Consider the following 20,000-nt stretch of genomic DNA (forward strand, 5'->3'; position numbering starts at 1 on the left):
GCTCTTTCTTGCTACTACGAACAATTAACGTTGGCAATGGATGCAATTTGTCAAAAGAAAAGAGGGACATGTAAGAAAATAGGACAACAAAAGTGTAACAAAAGTTAAGGAAATTCTCAAACAGACACGAATATATACAGACATATATAAATTTAAACATATTTTGATAATCGAGTATTGTTTGCATTGTCCTACAATAAACACAAAAAAACACTATAAGAGGGGAATGGAACATAAAACACGGCAAACGAATACTGATAACGGAGTAATTGAGCAGCTTTAGTGAAGAGGGGGATCATTGATAATGCGAATTCGCAGATGGAAAGTAAGCTATACAACTATAAATGAACTTATAGTTTTAAAAGAATTGAAATGGGAACGAACCAAAAGGGGAGTGTATTAACAGAAAAAGGAACTAATAACAACCATTAGAAGTGCGGAAATACTGACGGGGGGAAGCATACGGCAACAATGCCAGAACCTGTGACCAGAGATGCAGCCACTTGCAGTGCGAGAGGAACTGGTGGACCGAGCACGGAACAGGGAGGAATTGCGGTTTAACGAATCCTAACACGCGTTTCCTATGCGTTCAGATTAGGCGGAAAAACTGCAAAAACTGGTTAGCTTCCTTTATCGATAATGATTAAACAGTGTGAACGAAACGATCAGCTGCTTCGTGCGCACTACGAACGACCTAAAAGCCGGCGGCGCAGAAGTGGCTGGATTGAGGTAGGTGATCGAAAAGGCCCCTCGGGTGGTCAAATAAAACTTATTACATTTTCTGTAAAAAAAAAAAGAAAAGTGCCACGAGTTCTTTTGCGTAAGAAAATCCGAAGAGCGCAACGTGAGTAATGACATTTGTAAGGTTCTGATCAAGTGAGAAGGATGTCTCACCGTACTGACCAAATCGCCGTAGAAAGGACTTTATACCATACAACATCTGCGAATGAAATCAATTAGTAATTTCTACAAAACAGGCAACAACCACAAATCGATGATAAAACTCGTTATCACAAATGATAAAACTCGTTAACCTGGTTGGGGCATTCCTTAATATTTGTTCATATTCTCCCCACGCGCGTCCGACCATTCCTTGCTGCGTTTGCACGATGCATGCGTATCCATGGCAACGCTTGAACAAAAACATCAACATTCTTGCGAACGTTTGGCGTTTTCATTTCGTTTTCTGATTCGCCACGGAGTGAAAATATGGAAACACAACGTGCCACTGCTAGCACGCGTATTGGCACGGATTTGGTGGTGGTTTGCTGAAACTGTGGCCAGCACTTTGTGTGACCTCCATTGTCCCTGGTGTTTTTTGAAATTTCTAACGGATCCTATCCAAAGTTCCTACGTAAAATGGGCAAGGATTCCGGTCGTGAAAAGGATGGCATGGCTGGAGGAAGTGGAGCTACTGGTCCTGGCCCTGCCATTGGAAGAAGGTCGACCCGCCCCGTCAGCGCCTCGCCATATTCGGAGCACTATCGGCCACCGATCGATCTGTGCGAGCGACATCTCATCAACCATCGCCTGCTGGTGTCGAAGCTGTCTCGGAGGGAACTAGAGGACAAGTATCTTGTGCTGTGCGATGAGAACTACACCATGAAGAAGCGCTTCCTGGAGCAGCAGGACGAAATCAAACGGCTAAAGACGCGTCTGATGCGCCTATCTAACGAGAGCCCTGCTTTTCGGGCCAGCAAGTCCCGGTTGGATTTGTCCTCCAGCGAGCATCATTATAAGTACGCGTCAAGCCTACTACTACCTACTGAGACCGCTACTAGCTAACCATTGATTTGCGTTTTCGCAGTAAGCTGCACGATCTGGAGCAACAGCGAAAGGAATTGCACGAGAAGCTGGAAGCATTGCGCCGGGCTACCCTTAGCGATGTACGGCGAGTCGAGAATGTTACCAGCAAACCTATCCAATCCGGTACCCGCCATAGTTCCGCTGCTGCTGCTGTTCCATCGCTACCGAGACACCGTGGTCAGCAGCATCGACATCATCGGTCGAAAAGTGCTCACCACCGGGGAATCTCTAGCCGTGAGCCAAGCCGTTGCAAGTCTTCCTCACCTTCGTACGAGGAAGGGGATGAGGAAGAGGAGGAGCGCGAGGGAGCACTACAACGACGCACGGAAGAAGACGAGGATGATAATACCGAAAGCCCCCGAGAGAAGGATAAGCGAAACGGTCGAATGGCTGGTCCCCGCAAGTCCTACGGCGCGGACGATGAAGATGAAGGAGACGAAGATGATGAGGAGGAGGAGTACCGGACGAGTAAGGGTGTGGATGAGGATCGTGACATTGCATCCGGTACGGCCGGTAGCGGCAGTGATGTCGACATCATCGATGACCAAGCAGCCGGCGCTGGTGCTACCGCCAGTGGCATGAGCGGAGGTAGTGGCCGTTCCGGACACACCAAGCACCACGGTTCCCGGGCACGGCCCATTCGAGGTCAGGGCCGGCGGTGTGCCGATTGTGAGCGACACCGTGCCGAGCAGCTCACCCGTGAGACGGACTACGTGAAAATGAAGCTCAACATTAAATACCTGCACAAGGTTAGTTGCTATCGATTGGCGTCTGTAGTAGCCATTGCATTCGCCAGGCTCCTATTTATCCGTGTGAAGGTCACGACCTGCCACGTTTGCTCAATGCCACGTCTTGTTCCTTTTTTGCTCCTTGAAACGCGCGGAGTGCACCCCCAGGAGCTGCAGAATGAGAAGGAGAAGAGTGCTCTGCTGGCGCGCCAGCTGGAGGAAAAGCTGTCATACGAAATTATGAAGCGTAATGCAGCCGAAAACCTGGAAATAATGAGCCTCAACCGGCAGGTCGAGGATATGGCGCGGGAGCTGCAGCGTCAGGTGGACGACCAGAGGCGCTCGGTAGAGCAAGAGGTCCGCAAGCAAGGTAGGAGAAAGTGAGCGGAACGTTACGCTACTCTTTCCCGTCGACGTCGACGGTGCTGGCGAACTGTTGATAGTGTTGTTGCCTAGGTTGCTAGATGCTAATACTCATCACACTCATGACGCGTGTGTATGTGTTGTAAGGCTACGACTTCTTTCCTTTTGTTGTCCGAACCGCATTCCGCAGCACCAGCAGCTACTGCTGTTGCTGCTGCTGCTGCTGATGCTATCTCACTCACGACCCCCCCGAGCTGTCCGCAACGTGATGTACTGTGACGTGCATCGTCTACTCTCCACTCTTTCAGGTGACCTCGAGGGTCAAATACGCAAGGAGAAGGACAAGAATGGGGCGCTGTTTGAGGAGTGTGAGCGTCTGAAGAAAAGCATCGAGAAGCTGAAGGAAAGCATGTCGGAGGTGGAGGTAAGGTCACCAGTGCGCCATGCGCCTGACGTGCGCTATCGCTACATGACCTCCGGCCTGATTTCGTTCGCTTTGCCTCACTGTTCACTGCACTGATACCCACACAGATCGAGCGCGACTTTCTGAAGCGCCAACAGGACAACTTCACCAAGATAGTCGACGAGAACAAGCTGCTCAAGTACCAGCTGGACGAGCTGCGGCATCACAACCAGGAGCTGCTCGGTCAGCTCGATGCACTCAAAGCGGAGGAAGCTGTCACGAAGGACTCCCAGAGAGAGCTGCTGGAGAAGCTGAAGACGCTGCAGCAGGACAACGATACACTGTCTGTGATGCTGGAAGGTTTGCGCACCGAGAACGAGGTGCTCGCCGAGGAGAAGACGCAGCTCGAGCAAAGTTTGAAAAGTTTGGAAGGTTAGCATTTTCGATCGCAAGGTAACGTTTGGCTGATGCCGATGTACTAAATGTAATCTCTCTCTCTCTTTCTCTTGTGTACAGCTTCACCTATCCGGGAATTGGTAGCCGCGTCACCGCTGGCCTCTCCGGTAGGTTAGCCAGTGAGTGTGTGCGGGGATTGGAATTCAGCGCCATACAGGGCGATTACTATGCGCGATAGATAAATACTACTAACCCAAGAAACGTGTGTGATAATAGACCAATTCACCGACTAGGCGACGAATAAGTGCGGAAAGATGCACTGTGGCCGTTCGCTTCTTTCTCTTACTAACAACCGAAAGCCCTTCCTCCTGCTCTCTTTCTCTCTATCTTTGGCTGTCCAATTGCATAATTCGTAATGACCAACTCGGTCAAAGATGTCTACACTTGAGCTCCTAAATGTCCTTTCCACCATAGCAGAAACCATCGATGGTAGCGGTTGCGATCCAGACGGATACGGCATCGCCCAGCGAACCCGTTGCTGCAGAGAGCATGCCTAAACAGTCTCCAAAACTGCTGAAAGCTGTTGCGCCACGTAGTGACGCTGCTCTTTCCGTTGCTGAGCTCGTAACAACCGAGAAAGTGTTACCACAATCCCCACAACAACGGTCCTCAACGAAGTCCCCAAGAGCAAGCCATCAGGATCCATTGGTGAAGCCCGGGAATGCCTCTCGGTTGCTAAAACATGCTAGCGTTAGCCAGATGCTACCGAGGCTTTCTTACATCATGAACAATCAAATCGAGGAACCGACGAGACCGAGCAACATGGAGATACTGCTGACGAACAGCTATCCAACGCAGCTACAGGTGAGGAAAGTAATTGGGCAAGTGGCCGACTTCCTTTAACAACTTCATTCTCCTTTTCCACACCAGACATCTTTCGCCAGAAATGAACAGTTCCGTGAGCTGCAGAAAACGATGCGCAAGCGAGAATCGGAACGATCGGATCGGGGTACCGAGATGGCGTCCGGCAGTCCATCGGAACGGAGGAAGATCTCGTTCCTGGACAGTCCACCCGAGATGGAATCGCACAGCGATACGGTGGAGGAGAACTATGCCCGGCTCTTCGATATCGGGCGCTCGCCAACGGTATGGCATACGATCGCGAATCCACTGTCGAGCGGCAGCTCACCTGTAACCGAATCGCGCAATACCAACGACAACGACGAGGCCGATGTTACCACGTTACCGATCGAAGTGCATTCGCTTCGGTGGCACGAATCAGCCTACGGGTTACTCCAGGGCGAAGGTGTATCCTCGTATTACGTCGAGTTTACGTTCCTCGATCTGCACGGCCATCAGCTGGAGACACCCGGTTCGGTTCAGCTCCGCACGAAATCGGGCGAGTTTCGGACGGAACACACGTTCCACTTCCGAGTCCAGATCGCCCTCGACGAGCGACAGCACGCGGAACGTCGCGAACGGTTGCGAAAGATGCTGGGACCGGAGGGCCAAGATGCGATCCGGTTCGTGGTGGTGAACGATCGCGATGACGCCAACGGACAGCCAGCGGTGCCGCGCATCGGCGGAGAGGATGTGGGTTACGCGTCGTTCCGACTGCGAAGCGTACTGCTCGAGACATCGCCGCATGCCGAGCAGCTGATCGTACACGCGGCCATCTATGATTTTCGCCGGGATCATGATGAACTCGGTGTCCTAACGGTGAAGGTGGGCAACGTGAAGCTACTGCGAGCACTGGCAGCGCTCGATTAACAGGCACTTCATGCATTGGCGTTAATGAACTTGTTAGATGTTTTTCGTTTCTTTTCTTTATAAAGGAAATTAGTGTTTCGAGAATTTTTGTTTTAATTTCTGCTAGTCAACGAATGAAAACATGGTAAATTGTTTTTCAAGAACCATTTTGGGAAAGTGGTTTGCTATATGATAATTTAGAGCCAGAAATGTTTGTTTTAAAATGGTAAGTAAGAAAACCAGGTAAGTGTATTGATGAATTTATTTTTGTCAAAATTATAATTATTAAAAATATCCACCGATAAACTAATGATGTAACGAAACAATATTGATAATTATATCCCAGATGGTCGAGTGAACGAAGCTAAGACGAACTTCACGAAAAGTGCATTATTGCGATAAAGAATTTCTTAAAAAATAGTGTTCTTCATAACCTGATCTAAGATTAGTTAGTTTATGCTTCATCAAAAAGAAGCAAAAGTTACCCATTTTTTAGTCGTAATAACATACGTCACCAAACGTTTGAATTGAACCACTTTTATGAACTGTGAAGTTGATGAATGTGTTAACATTTAAAAAAAAAATACAATATGAAAAGCAACCTCACTTGCGAGCGCCGCCGACCAACAACGCATTCCGATCCGACCCGGCGGTATATCACTCGCACTCTCGCTCGAGTGACCTCTCCAAGCGAGAACCAACAAATCATAGCAACCACCGACGGCAGCACAAATCACACCATCGCCCATCGCCCATCCCCCACTAACTACCACAGGCCCATTCCGGCATCGCGCTAGTGTGTTAAAACATCGCAACATCTTCCGGCCTCGATCCGTCGCCATCATCGTCCTCGTCGTCGTCGTCGTTGTCAGCACGATCGTTCGATGATCAACAAGTGAACGTTTTAATTAAAAATATATACACAAACAACAACGCGACCGGGAGGGCACAACCACCAGTGCACCGAACCACTCACAAGCAGGTCACTAACCACCAAGCGTACCAGGCAAGCGGCACACCGGCGCTGCGTACACTCATAGTATGCTGCGGCGCTATGGAGGGTTTTCGGTTCTTTCCTTTTCTCCTCTGAAAGAGTAGGCGCCTGATCACGCGAAGTGAGTAAAATGTGCGAGACCGCGTGACGTGAGTGAGCGAGAAGTGAGCGATGATAAACGGAGGCGCCCGGTACTTTGTTCCTGCGCGCACGTTTTCCTTTGTAGCGCGTTCGCGTCAATGAAACCAATGCCAAAGCGCCATCGCATGTGTTTGTTCGTGCGTGTGTGTTCCTAGTATGTGTTTATTTAATAGAGAAGTTATTAGCAATAGCGCAGGGATAGTACTAGGTAGATGCAAAAAGTCTTATCAAATATGGCCGTTGTTATAAAAATGCGTCTCGCTTCGCAATAAAATATCGCTAGTGTCTAGTCATAAATGTGTTTCCAACGCCTTAGGTTCAAGATAAGGCCTTAGCCTATGGTTAGAGAACGCCTCGAAGGAAAGAAGCTGCAGATATTCACAGACATTCGATGGGATGAGAGTAGGTGTGTGTGTGTGTGAGGGATATGTCTGCGACAACGGCAATCGAACTAGATCTGCGGCACCGAACCGAGGGATCGGAAGTGGATCATGATCACACGAATAGCGCCAGAAAGCAATTAAAGCGACCATCATCATCATCATTACCACCACCACCACCACCATAGCTCCGAAAACACACATTTGCACACCACTATTGGGACAAACATATGTGACCGTCAATACTCGATCGCACTCGATGGCCCCTTCCCAAACCAGCAGCATGGTTGAGGAGCGGGAGGAAGGGCAAGTTTCCCTGCGTCTCTCATGTGTGTCAGAACAGCCGATCATTGTCGAGGACACTCGGTTCGTTCGCACGGCGGAAACGAGTGCACGAGCGAGCGAGCGAGCGATGCGCGACCGACACCGCGATCGTCGCGAAGCCAACAAACGAAACCCAAAAACACAGACGTACCGCACCGGGTGGCCATCGGTGGCGAATCAGTTTCAGCCGAGCTTTCGAACGGAAAAGTGAGTTATCCCTCTGGTGTAGAGAGACCCCGGACCCAGTGTATAGTAGACCTTTGAGGAGGCGTAGAAATTGTCATACCTCCCCTCGCAAGGAGTTCTTGATTTTAAATCTGTTCAAGTGACGTCGTAATAGTCGATAGTAGCTGCTGCATGGATTGTGCCTTGGTGGGCCATTGATTTGTGGCGCGAGTATCCGTGCTACTATATAACGATTCGTGACGTCCTTAAGGACACCTTTCACATCCCAGAGCCTTCGCCACGTCCCGGTTAGCAGTGACAGTTGGAGGGTTCGCAGGCAAACGCGCTGTTTCTGCCCGGGAACCCGGACGAGCACCTGGAAAAGCAGCGCAAAGCAAACGAAATAATCGAAGTGGTTGCGATCTGCTAGTGATTAAGTAATCGAATTCGTGGAATCTGTCAAAGTGTCGAATTCGCCTTTGCTTAGCGCCCTGCCACATTATATAAGTGCAAAGATTGGCAAGGCGATGATCACATAATGTGGGCCGACGAGTGCGCGAGTAAATTTCCGATCCGATCGATCCGATCACCGCCGATTCGATAACCGATCTTACGGTACCCCCTTATTGTGCGTGTGTCCGTGTGCTCAACCAAATCGTATCGACGAGCTACGACAACGACGATGACGACGACGACGACGAGAACGTCGACAAGTGTCTCTGCGAGCGGCCCTTAGGATGTGAAGCCTTAAACAAAAGAAAAAGAAACGAATTGCCGCCGATCACGCGCGAGACGCCGCGTTAACGCCGTCGGCGTATGGTTCCTGCCACCCCTTTCCCCCAAGGGTTAACTACCCGAAATAGTAATCAAACGAGTTCCCCAGCGACTCGAGATTGTTTTGTGCGAATACAGAGGCAACGGCACAGAGAGGAGAACCCCCGGGCCGATAGTCAGTCAAGTTAGTCCCGTCCGGTTCAGTTGACGGAAGCGTCATGCCGCATCGCGTCTCCACGTATCGTGTCGCGCGTGTGTGTGTGTGTATGCGCGCGGGATCGAGATAACATAATACCTCCATTAAAAAAGAGACCGCTTCCCACTGGTCGAAGGTGGACGGTTCATGAACTCTGGCTGGCTGGTAACGAGGCGACACCAGAGAGAGAGAGAGACCAGAGAGAACGCCACATGATAGTCTACATGATAAGTCCTTAGACTTCTTGGTGCACCTGGCAGAACAACGGTGCAGCAGTAGCAGCACCTCGTTGCCGATCGACGATGGCACGATGTGAACGCTCGACTAACGCTGCAGGTGGTCGCGCCAGTTGCATCCCGGTAGAAACCGGGCTCTAGTTCTGCTTCTCTTCCTCCTCCTGCTGCTGCTGCTGCTGCTGCTGCTGCTGCTGATGTTGCGAGAAGCAACGAGAAGCACAGCACACAGTATACGCGATAGTATAGAGAGGAGGAAGGTTTTCGATTATCGCGATTACGCACACACACACACACACACGCACATTCGCCGGCGGAGAAGCGAAACCGGGAGGCAAAGACCGAACAGTCGACGAACCAACCGACCGACCGACCAACCGGCCGGACGGATGGTTGTGCCAACAATTTATAGAATCTAGAACATGGTATTTTAATTTAAATTGAAATTCACACAGCCCCCCACACCAGTGGAAGGGGCCTGAAGGGGGTGGCTGGCCTGGGCGATGCGCACCATTGGCGACAATGTCGCGCTTACACCGCGCCCGGTCTTCTGTCTTCTAATCGTTGGCGAGAGTGATAAAAGCGAATCGTGTTTGGCCTAGGAAGTGCAAAAAAACACACACACACACAATAGCAACAACAGCAGCGGCGGCAGCAGACGTTGCGTGTGTCGTTCACCGCGCTTCAGCCCGGTGAGCGAAAATGCGGGAAATGAGAGGGTGAAGGAGCGCTAATTTATAATTAGCGCGGGGTGCGCAAACACTGAGCGAGCGAGCAAGCGAACGAGTGTGTGCGGATCTAACCGCGTCGAATTCGATCGCGCCGGTTCCTATGCCATTGGTGATCTTGATCGAGATCCTGATCCGCTCGGTACACTGAAAGCAAAGAAGGCTGCGAAGAAGCAACGGCAGGAGGACGGCGGCGTGGATCTTCTCGAAACACACAAATTCATTCAATAAAAATTGAACGAACCGACCTGTCACCGGCACATGATCCGCTTGATTCTATAATCCTCCCCCTCCCTTTGCTCTGCTCGTTTATTATGACTGCTGTCAGCACCGTGGCACTAATCCTTGGCGCTTTGCACGGTGATTTGGCATCGTGTCGGCATCGGCAAAGGATTAGCCTCCTTCTCCATTTCCAGTGTCGTCGTGCAATCAATTGCATGCCGCGACGTCGCGACTGCCAGCATCTGTCAGCTGACCGGATGACAGTTGCGCTTACTCTCACCCACCCCCAAAAACCGAAATCAATGAGTGCGCCTTTGTGTGCCTTTCCGTGCTCGGCAGGATGCTCGGCTCGCATCCAACAGTTCAGACAGATTTGGCAATCGGCATTTGCGGCATTACTACCCCTTTTAGACACAGCGCGACGATCGGTCCGACCGAAACGATGCGCTCCGCTGAAGAGCTAGCGGCAACGTGCAACAAGTTAAGCCCAACTGAACTGGCGCTGGTTGGCATGACCGGATTTTCTGAAATCCCCCGCCTTATTTCTGTTTTAGTTTATTTTAAATTTTGCCACGTTTTCCACTTCCACGGCGTGTTATGACGTGTGAAGCTGGATGTGTCAAATCGATCCTTCCATTTCATGCCCAGCTCGAGATGGGGGTCGCTAAATTCCTCTCTAGATTGCTTGGCCTACTGCTAGCACTCCATGTGCTTCATTGAGTCATCGACATTCCCACCGCCATCTTGGTCGCAGTCCCTCTGCTTGCTGCGATGATTTATAGCTTCTCCGTGGATGCGACGTTTCCCCCGAAAGGTGACCAGACTCAGCGGTTCCCTGTCTCACATACATGCTCATTCCGTGGGAGGTGCCCAACGCTCGTAGTATCGCTGTGGGCCGTAGCGACCTCCTCTATACCTCTACTTCACTTCGCACGTCGTATTGACCTACGACTTTGGGCGCATTGGGACTCATCTTGATCTTGAAATTTATTAATACCTTGCTCACCTTGCGCGCTGGGCAGGGGGTAACGCTTAGATAAACATGGAAATGAGCAATCCGGAGCACGGCATTTGGCTACCATGGGTGTGCGCGTGTGTGTGTGTTTCACACCGGATCCACCGAAACGGATGCTTTTTTTACGAGCGATGCGATGGAATTTACGATGCCGTTGCGGTTGTGCGTGGGCCAAGCCAGCCAGCCAGCCAGCCGCACGAGAGGTTTAGAAAGCACACCCATCCCCATGCGGCTGTGACTCACAATGTTTGACACAGCCGAACCAGGTGTGCTCGAAGGCGAACGAACTCTGCTAACGCCATCTCACCTGTTGGCGCGCACACGGACCCAGAATGGATTGGATCAACGCAAATCAGTCGCAATCGTGGCAACGGCAACGGCCGTGTCACTACCCACGGTGTGTTAGATTGACCCTGATCAATCATGACCCCGATTGCGTGACGCCGATTGCATTTACTTTGGCAAGCGAAACCGAAACGGAACCGATCGTCGTCGTCGTCGTCGTCGTCGTCGTCGTGAAAGCTATTTCACTTCGAGCGCTCTCCTTGTACCGGATTCTGATCGAGTGACCGGCCATCACCGTTACAAGCTCAACATTGCGAAAACGGCATTAGCAGCACTGGCAGCAACATGTACGAAGCCAGCCTCTTGTGTCTACTTGTCGCTGGCTAATTGATCGCATGACAGTCCGCTGATAGGGGCATTGCATTCGGGGAAATCGGATACTAAATTTAGCCAACGAGCGTACGAACGACCGACAGCGCCAAGGGAGATCGGTCCGCGGACAGTCGTTGTGTGTGTGTGTGTGTGTGTGCGTGTGTGTTTCGTGATCTTCGACACGTCCATCATCCCATGGCTCGGAGGTTAGAGGTCCTAATGGCTTTTTATGAGCTGCTGTTGCTGCTACTGCTCGATCGCTCGCCAAGTTTATGCAATCCAACGGAGATAAAGAGATTCGTCGTAATAATGCTTTCGGGGACGGCGAATCGTGGAGAGCGAACCACTAATGGACCACTAGATCTGCTAAACAATGCTCTCGATCGATTTACTTCACAGAAGATCCGCCGGTCATCGCTTCTGGTGCACCAAAACTAAAACATCAAATCATCGGTCCGATCCCTCAAACTCCCTCATTTCGGTTCGGTGAGCTTCCTCGCCTTCCCAGAACACACAAACAAACCTGCAGTTCCCAACCTAACCGCAATTTGATCCATTTTCATTCGTTCGGAAACATAATCCCATCATATTTCCCTTCCTGGCTTCCATTCCTACCAACGTTTATATCAAAGGAGCCCGCTAGCACTTTAGCAGCAGTGTGAGTGTTTAATAGAGAGAAAGAGAGAGAGAAGACAGATAGTGCGTAGATGTGTGCTGGTGTGTGAGCAGTGCAGTGCAGTGATCCCTGGTCGCATAGAGCTGTTGCTTAGCGATCGGAAAAGCTCGAGCAAATCCAATTTCAACGTCCTATCCATCCAGAGTGTACCGCTTGAGCTACGTTTGTGCTGCGAGTTTGCTTTTTGTGCTTTTTCCGCGATTGTTTTTCTTGTGTGATTTGCTTTGGTTTACCCATTATTATTATTATTATTACAAAAATAATCGACTTCGAACGCTTCCGGCTGGGTGTTACTCACCTCACCTTCCTTTATCCTTTCCCTTTTCGCTTCCTAATATCCTTCAACCTCAGCAAGCCAGTGTTTCAAGCGTAGAAGTGCTTGTGCGTGCGTGTATGCGTGTTGCCGTGTAGTGGTGTTTGCCTATCACGTATTGCTATTTGAGTGTCCGTGCTGATCCGGAGTACCGTTCCCGCTCATCTGCTCCTCGCTTCCCTTCCCTCCTAGCGCTCCTCGTCGAGCGTCGCCAAAATGACGCTGAAAGATGAGATACTGACCGCCGATGTCAAACCTGGTAACGTTACAAACCATTGAGCGTCCCAACACACGTGTGTGTGTGTGTGTGTGTGTGTGTGTGTGTGCGTGTCCGTGTCCGTGTCTTACCTTCATATGTATGTGGTGGCTAATAGCGGCGCCAGAAACTGTTCGTCACTTTAGCAGCTCATCACGTGTCAACGCATGATCACTGCGGGGGCGAACCGGTGGTGGTAACCAATGGTCCGTTTGAAGGTCTGCGTGCTATGTGTAACGTGAAAGTAAAGAATGCACGACAGGTCAAGGTTAGGGAAAAGACATGGGAACGCCGTGGTAGCGCGGTTCACAATCGATATTGATTGACATTGCACCGGCCGCCATGATGGTCGCCCCATGTCTGACAACGCATCACTGTTACTGGTGCTGTAAATGCTCGGTGTGAATGGTGTTACGATCCGGCTATCATTTAAAAGCCGAGGTACTCGATTGCACATCAAGAGGTGGGGGACAGATTTATACGGTATGGTCCGTTGAATAATTAAAACAAGTGCCCGAGCGTGATTTATGGCGTTTTTATTTGCCGCTTGCCACTTGCACGCCATGCAATGAGCTTGAGCGTGTTGTGAAATGGTTTTTTGGCGCCCTCCCTGTCTGGGAGTGCGCCTCACATGCCGGTCCGGTCTGCCACCGATGGTGATCGTGGCATGCATAAATAGAACTCCTGAACTGCTACTCCCTGTACTCTCGGTACTGCTGGTGCACACAGACATAACCTAGTGGATCTCGCGGAGGGCAATGCGTTAATTGCACTGATTGATTGTTTGGTTACGATTGAGCGCCAACGTTAAGAAGCTCGGCGTCGCGTTTCGTTGCTGGCACCAGCAATTGCAACCACGACGCGCCGTAAAGCCGCAAACGGTCACTTGGATATCGGGTTTTTTCGATGCCAAACGAAACAACAGCATTAACTGGGGTGCATGATTGTGCATCAAGTAGGCTAAGGGGCAGCAAAACCACTCAACAGAACAGAAAAAAACGCAAAAGTATCAAGTACCAGGCGTCTCCATCGATCATCCAGAGAGGGAGCGTTTGGGTTGTTTTATGTCGGTTTCTTCGTGTTTCTGTCTCCGTCTGTGTGTATTTAACCCATAAACGACCGGTATGTGAATGGTCATTTGCACATCATAATACACTCATTTGGCATTTGGCGGCTTGGCCAACCAACCAGTCTGCCTGCCAAAAATATATCATTTACATGCAGCCAACATCCCCTTCCCCCTACAGAGCACAACACAAGGTTCGGAGGGCCACACGTTCGCTATCCTTTCACTTAAATCATGTTCTGTTTGTGATTAAAATTCCATTCGGCGGCTATTTTGTTTGGCCGTCTATCCGGTCCGGTGAAGTTGGCGTCCGCTCGGCCGAAGTGAAATCATAAACGTTTTACGATCCATAACGTCGCCTTTCCCACCCCTCCACAGAAAGTGGCCACTGTGTGGGTCTTCTGGCGCAATCTCGTGGTGTGTTTACTGGTAACCGATCGACTTCCTTTCCTTACGTTACGTGCCGGGTTTATGTGAAGCTCTAAAATAAAAAAACAAAAAAAAACGTTTAACCATTTGGCATGAAGCGAACGCTGGTGTGAGGATATGTCGAAGTGTTCGCCGCGGTCGCGTCGCGGTTTAACGAAGTGGATTTGCACCACGAACAGTCATCGCCGCGTGTGGACGAAACTGTGAATCAATTTCGATCAACATCCTGTAATGCTAATGCTCCATCTTGTTTCGCTCGATCCCCGAGTGATGTATCGTGAAATTAGCTAAGATTTATGATTAATCTGACGTTTTTACACAACAGTAACAGCAAACCAAAATTCGTGTTCCGTGTTCCGTGTGCGTCCTTTCGGCATTGATCGCTTGATCGTCTCATCTGTCCTTCGTCAACAGACTTCGGTGTGTCCTATAGCAAGGAAGACATCCTTCTGCCATCGAAGCGCGAGCACGACGCCGCAGCCCCACGACAGCCCGTTGCTGACGCCCGTCCCGAGCGGCTGGCGTCCCGACCGATCTACCATTATCGCCCATGCAACGCGTCACCGTCTGGACAGCGCTACTCCAACGATCCCAACGAATCCGACGACGATAATCCTAGCCAGGGATTTAAGGTAGGTGTGATTTACGATATTCAGCGGCAAAAACCCGCACTCCAAATGTGATCGAAATTCCGCGATACGCCGATACCGGGGGGCCACGATTCGTAATTTAATATCCCTTCGCTTCGCTCCGCCAGCGACATCGTGGAAGGCTTAGATCGCCATTCTTCAAAAATGACACTTTCCACTTCGAAGGAACGAATGAGAGGTTTCCTATAAAGCGTAGATCGTAATTAAACGATTTACACATTCCTAGCCACTTCCGGCGTTTCCGTTCCCCTGCTACGACTGCGCCCCCCACCATTCACGGTGATGAAGGTGGCTGTTTTTAAAAATAAATTATCTCAGCTCAGCTTGTCGAAGAGGGGCGCCAGGGGCGAAGGTGACACTGACAAGGGGAAAAACTGGGCCACACTGGGTGGTACGAACGCCGCTGCACGTTGATCGCGCCGGCGCACGCAACGATCGGCGAAGCGCACTCTGGTGGAGATTCCATGAGCTTACTACCGGTTAGCGCCATCTGCCGTAAAACGAACGAAACGGCGGAGTAGAGAAGAGTATCCGCGTTGTCCCTTTTTTTTTCTCTCTTTGGGCCAACGACCATCGTTCGGTGGATGTGGTCCACTTGAGGAACGACGCTACGATTGGCATACTCCAAAGTGACCGACATTCTCACCACGGAACGGCGTTAATCGTCCACGGCTCGTTGAGCTGCTCACACTGGCGGCTATTTAGAGGGAGGTGTACGGTGATTTGACGGTGACGAGAAAAACCCAACTGCATCCGTCACCTCGGCATGACGATTAAGATGTCCGATTTGGTTCGCATGTAGCGGTCTAGATAGCACACTCGGTTCGGTCGACGGTCGAGGATTATGCGTATTTACGAGGAACATATACACAGAACTGGCCCAACTTAGTGCCAGCGCAGTACGTATGCAGTACGTACGCTGTCACGTGGAGGGGGGTGATTAATCCGATCTGTAGCTCCTGATCTTCCTCCCGTTGGAGCGCTCTATCATCGTTTTTTGGGTTGAATTTGATTTATTTTCTACCCAACCAGCCCCTATTGCTACGTAAAGCAATACTTTTGCAAACACTTTCGAACGGGCGTAGTAAAGGGTGTGCATGGATTTATGCGATGAAGCCGCAGCGGTGGCGCATACTTTCAAAAATTACTTGACCTATCGTTTCGATCTTAAAAACCCGCAGCCGACAGTTTACAAAACAAAAAAAAACTTGGCACTCGAATTGAAGGCTGAACGTTTCGCTCACTCTCTGCCGTTACTGGTGGGCCAAAAGCAACAAAACAAACAGATGAGCTAACGGTGAACGTGATCTGTCAGATTCTGCGCTTGGCAAAGCCACGGTACCATCATTCTTTCGCTCAGCTCATCTTTCACCTGCCATGCATGCCAGATGTGTGTAATCCTATATCCGCCTGGCGTCACAGGCACAATGTTTCGTTAGTTGTCACGAAGCCAAGGCGCTGCAAAAAATTCGCGAAAACCACGATGGCGGAACTACATGAAGGACCCCGGCTACACGACATTTACTCCAACCGCGAACGAAGATCCCATTTAATCCCTTGCGAGCCTTGCGTGCTGTTCAATTGCCCGATTCGGCATTAATCGTGTAATGAAAGGGGCTGGTTTTTGACGTCAATATCACCTCGATCTGCCTTAGCAGCGTATTGCCCGTATTTGCGTATCAGATAACCTGGAGCGGTAGTGACCACCAGCGACAGCTGAAAATATATACATATTTTGCTTCTTCACACATTCGCCCATCGGGGGAAATCCGGGTTAAGTTTCGTACGTACGTATGGTACAGCTCATCGCACACACGCGGTCGACTTTCACTCGACACCATTGGCTAACTACCGCGCGGTGGCCGTTGACACTCATTAGTCCGTGTCCGTGGTGTTTTTCCTCCGCGCATCGGCGCACAAAAATGGAAACTGACGTGGGAAAATTTAATGTGAAACTGCGAATGGCTAGGTTCGCTGCACTTAATCTACCATCAGTCAGTCAGTCGACGCACCCGGGTGTGCGCCACACACAGACCACGATGCGACGCACAACCAATGCATCCGATGGTCCGGATAAGTTCTTCCGATGACATTAATATTCCTGTCAGGAAAGAGAGAACGATCGCGCAAAGGGTGCGTGGTGCGTATGGGGCCCCATACCCATGGTAAATGACTCAAAGGGCGATGGATGGCCAACTGTCAAGCAGCATCCATCGCATCCACGTCTGTCACCTTTCGCAGAAGGTTGTCCGCGCTGGCAATTGGCGGTAGAAATTGATCCACTTGCAGAGGTGAAGGAGGGATAGGAGATGCCGGGAGTTTCATCTTTTCGCGAGGTCAAACCTTGATCGAGGTCATCCACCACACGACGAACTACCCCCTTCGCGGTCAAAGTCAGCTGACAAAGTTGAACGGAAATGATCGTATTGCATCAAACGCAATCGCAATAAAATGGCGAATCCAGCCAAAGAGAAGTGTGGCCCACCACCTGGCACACACACACACACACACACCCGAAAGATGGACACTTACTGGTGATCATTAATCAAGCAAACCACGCCGATCTTCAATTTACCAAACACGTGTTAATGATCGTAGAAATGGGTTTTCGGTCTTCGCTTCATCTGCAGACGAATGGAGTGGTGCGTGCCAGCTTCCAAACGATTCCAGATGGTTTCGCGGTGAACCAGTTGGAATCACTCTTTCCCTTCCCCCCGCCAAGATTCCGTTGCTCCGACGCGGATGACAGATTTATGAAATTGAAGAGAATGAAGAGGTACAATCACCGTCGGATCAGCCATCGTTTGTTTGCCCGGGTGGCACAACGAACGTCTCGCGCATTCACTTTGTGGTGCTTTTGAAGTGCCGTCGGTTGATCGCTTCCTCGTGCCGGGATCATTTGTAACTGTTGGTGAAAATGAATGTTTCCCGCAAGAGCGCGAGTTGATCGTGTTAACGACAAAGGCGAGACTTCTGCACGGGAGCTAACTCTTTGTGTTGATGACGTTGCGAAAAACGGAAGGGAATGAAAGGGATCACAGAAAAGGACAAAACTCCCGCCCTGAGCGGTGGTACCACTTCCTTGATGGATAAATACGACATGCCCTGCGGTTTGGCCCAAAACAAGGTTGCGTGTCATGTTTTACAATTAGCAACCCGATGTCGGGCGGCCTCGTCGGCGGAGACAAGCGAGTGGGGCAAGGAATTCCTCCCCAAAAACCGTGTAGGTAAGGCCACAGCGAAACAACGGAAGCGTTTGCAGCTGGATTCACATTCACCGAACATGTCAACATCGTTACGAGCTGCGACAACTCGCAGGCGGAATCATGGGAAAGGCCCCAACCGCCAGTTAATTACGAGAAATGAGCAACAAGAGTTCGAAGAATTCTGCTTAAAATTGCCGGCAAAGAACAAGGGTAAAAAAAGGATTCCGTGCACTGTTTATCATCGGTGACAAGAAAATCGATCTTCTTCTGTCTCTGCCTCTGTCGCTCTTTCTCGCTTTCTCTGTCAATCACGGTTCACCGATTTGCACCGACACTTTCGCGGTTTGCATCAAACGATCATCATCACCATCATCATCACGCGGTAGTGCCAAAAAGGAAGAAAAACCGCAAAACAAAAAGAAAAAGAAAATTAAAGACGAAATGGACCAAACCAGAATTCAAACTGTGAACGATTTATCACAGATATCCGTAATTCTGCCACACCGCCCTCTCGTACGCCCTCCGTTGCTGCTTCTTTCTTCTGCTGCTTGCCTTCTGTGTTTTTTTTTTTGCACGAGGCCAAATTTGTTTATAAACATCCCATTCCGACCGTCTGACGATTACTCATCTGCGTTCGTGGGTCAGCAGCGTGTGGGTGCGGGGGGGGGGGGACTCTGCAACCAGCTCCAGAGTTCGCGGAAGGTAACCTGTCAAGGACTGTAGGAAGGCAACAGCAAGGCTGACGGCTGCAATGGAGGATGAGGAATGAAACCTCATTTTCCTTATCCCACGCTTACTCACTCACCAGTCGCCTCCATTTCGTTTCATCTGATTTATGAAGAAAGAGTGCTTGGACTGGCTGGATGACTTTGGGGGACTCTTGATGACTCCGAAAAATCGATCTCCAAGCGATGCCTTCCGCGTGCCTGCTTCATCTAAGTAGTCCGGAGAGTGAAACTAACTTCGCTCACAGAGAGCGCGAGTGGTGTGATCGAAAAACCATCAAACGAGACGTACTAGATCGTGAGTTACTAGCTCCAAGCTATGGATGGATCCAGGTACATCACATCCAAGGAGTACTAGGATGCAGGACTCTCCAAGCATAGTGAGAGCCGTAGCAAACAGAGAAAGAGAGAGAGAGACATGCGTGTGAGAAGATTCTCACGCGTATACTAAGAACCGTTCGCCAGCGATCGAGATCGAGTTAAGTTTCCACTCGAAGAAAGGAGCACTCTCGCGGTCTCGCTTATTTAAATGAACCCGCCACGCACTCGGGAGCGCTCAGTGCGATGGTTGGGGTCTTCCCAGTCACACGCGAACAGGAAAGTTGATTGTCATACAAATCCTGACCAGTCTCCCCCTGGGGGAGAGAGCCGAATTCGAGAACGAACGGTGTAGTCAGTCGGTGCGCGTACCTCATTCGCGGAACATCCCTCAAACGAACGGATTGTGTAGTGTGCGCGTGTGTGTGTGTATGTATGCTGTGATGATACAGTGAGATGATTCAAATGCCAAGCTGCTACATTACGTGAGCGCAAAAGCGATTTCGTGCAAAGTGTGATAAACGAAAAAACCAAGAAGCGGAGAGTGAATCACCCGTACAGCATTCGGGCAGGGAACATTCCGGAGCAAAAGCCGCATCCCATCCTCCGCGCCCGGTCCCCACGGTCACAAAAACTTGGCCACCACGCTCGGTTCGTTAATTGTGAGGACCGCGAACCGCGAATCGAATGTGATGTCGCGTCCGAAATTGAGGCAACGTTTCGCGATGGCACATGTCACGGATTCGAATTGAGGCGGCGGCTTCGACTGGTGCTTCGACTGCTCGCTGAGCCTGAGTCTCGCCTTCGAAGGTGCCCGGACCTGTCGTGCTGTCAAAAATCAGTTAAAAGTCTCACTCACTTGTCCGCCCTGCCGCGTTCCCCCCACCAGTGATTCTCCCAAAAAGGGGGAAGGATCACACACAAAAAAAAACCGGTCGAAAAACATAAAAAAGACGAAACAAAACGGGGTTTACGCCAGTGCCAGACCAAACAGGGTGGACGGATGGGTCGGCAGGCAATTGAAGAAGAATTCTGTGATATTTTTAGTTCGCTACCTTTTTTCAAGGGGACTCGGTTGTGATTAAGT

At 50.4% G+C, this 20,000-nt stretch overlaps 2 protein-coding genes across 6 annotated transcripts in view; both read left to right on the forward strand.

Annotated features, from left to right (window-relative positions):
* Positions 1-7,470: 7,470 nt before the first annotated feature.
* The window catches only part of LOC125955247 (obscurin), a 57,560-nt gene continuing 45,030 nt past the window's right edge, over positions 7,471-20,000 (forward strand). For 4 of the 5 annotated variants that reach the window (XM_049686276.1, XM_049686280.1, XM_049686281.1 and 1 more), the window contains exons 1-3: positions 11,914-11,932; positions 12,302-12,522; positions 14,429-14,646. In XM_049686276.1, coding sequence (XP_049542233.1) covers positions 12,480-12,522; positions 14,429-14,646 — 261 coding nt within the window. In that variant the 5' untranslated portion in view covers positions 11,914-11,932; positions 12,302-12,479. Of the gene's footprint in view, positions 7,492-11,913; positions 11,933-12,301; positions 12,523-14,428; positions 14,647-20,000 lie in introns of those variants that run through there. The other variant, XM_049686277.1, reaches the window with a different exon arrangement.
* LOC125955258 (uncharacterized) overlaps positions 19,164-20,000 on the forward strand; it is an 8,120-nt gene continuing 7,283 nt past the window's right edge. Inside the window, exon 1 of the mRNA XM_049686315.1 lies at positions 19,164-20,000. This exon is cut by the window's right edge and continues 5,441 nt beyond it. The gene's annotated coding sequence lies outside the window, so the exon portion shown is untranslated.

The sequence above is a fragment of the Anopheles darlingi genome, chromosome 3 (assembly GCF_943734745.1).
Source record: "Anopheles darlingi chromosome 3, idAnoDarlMG_H_01, whole genome shotgun sequence".
Taxonomy (NCBI): domain Eukaryota; kingdom Metazoa; phylum Arthropoda; class Insecta; order Diptera; family Culicidae; genus Anopheles; species Anopheles darlingi.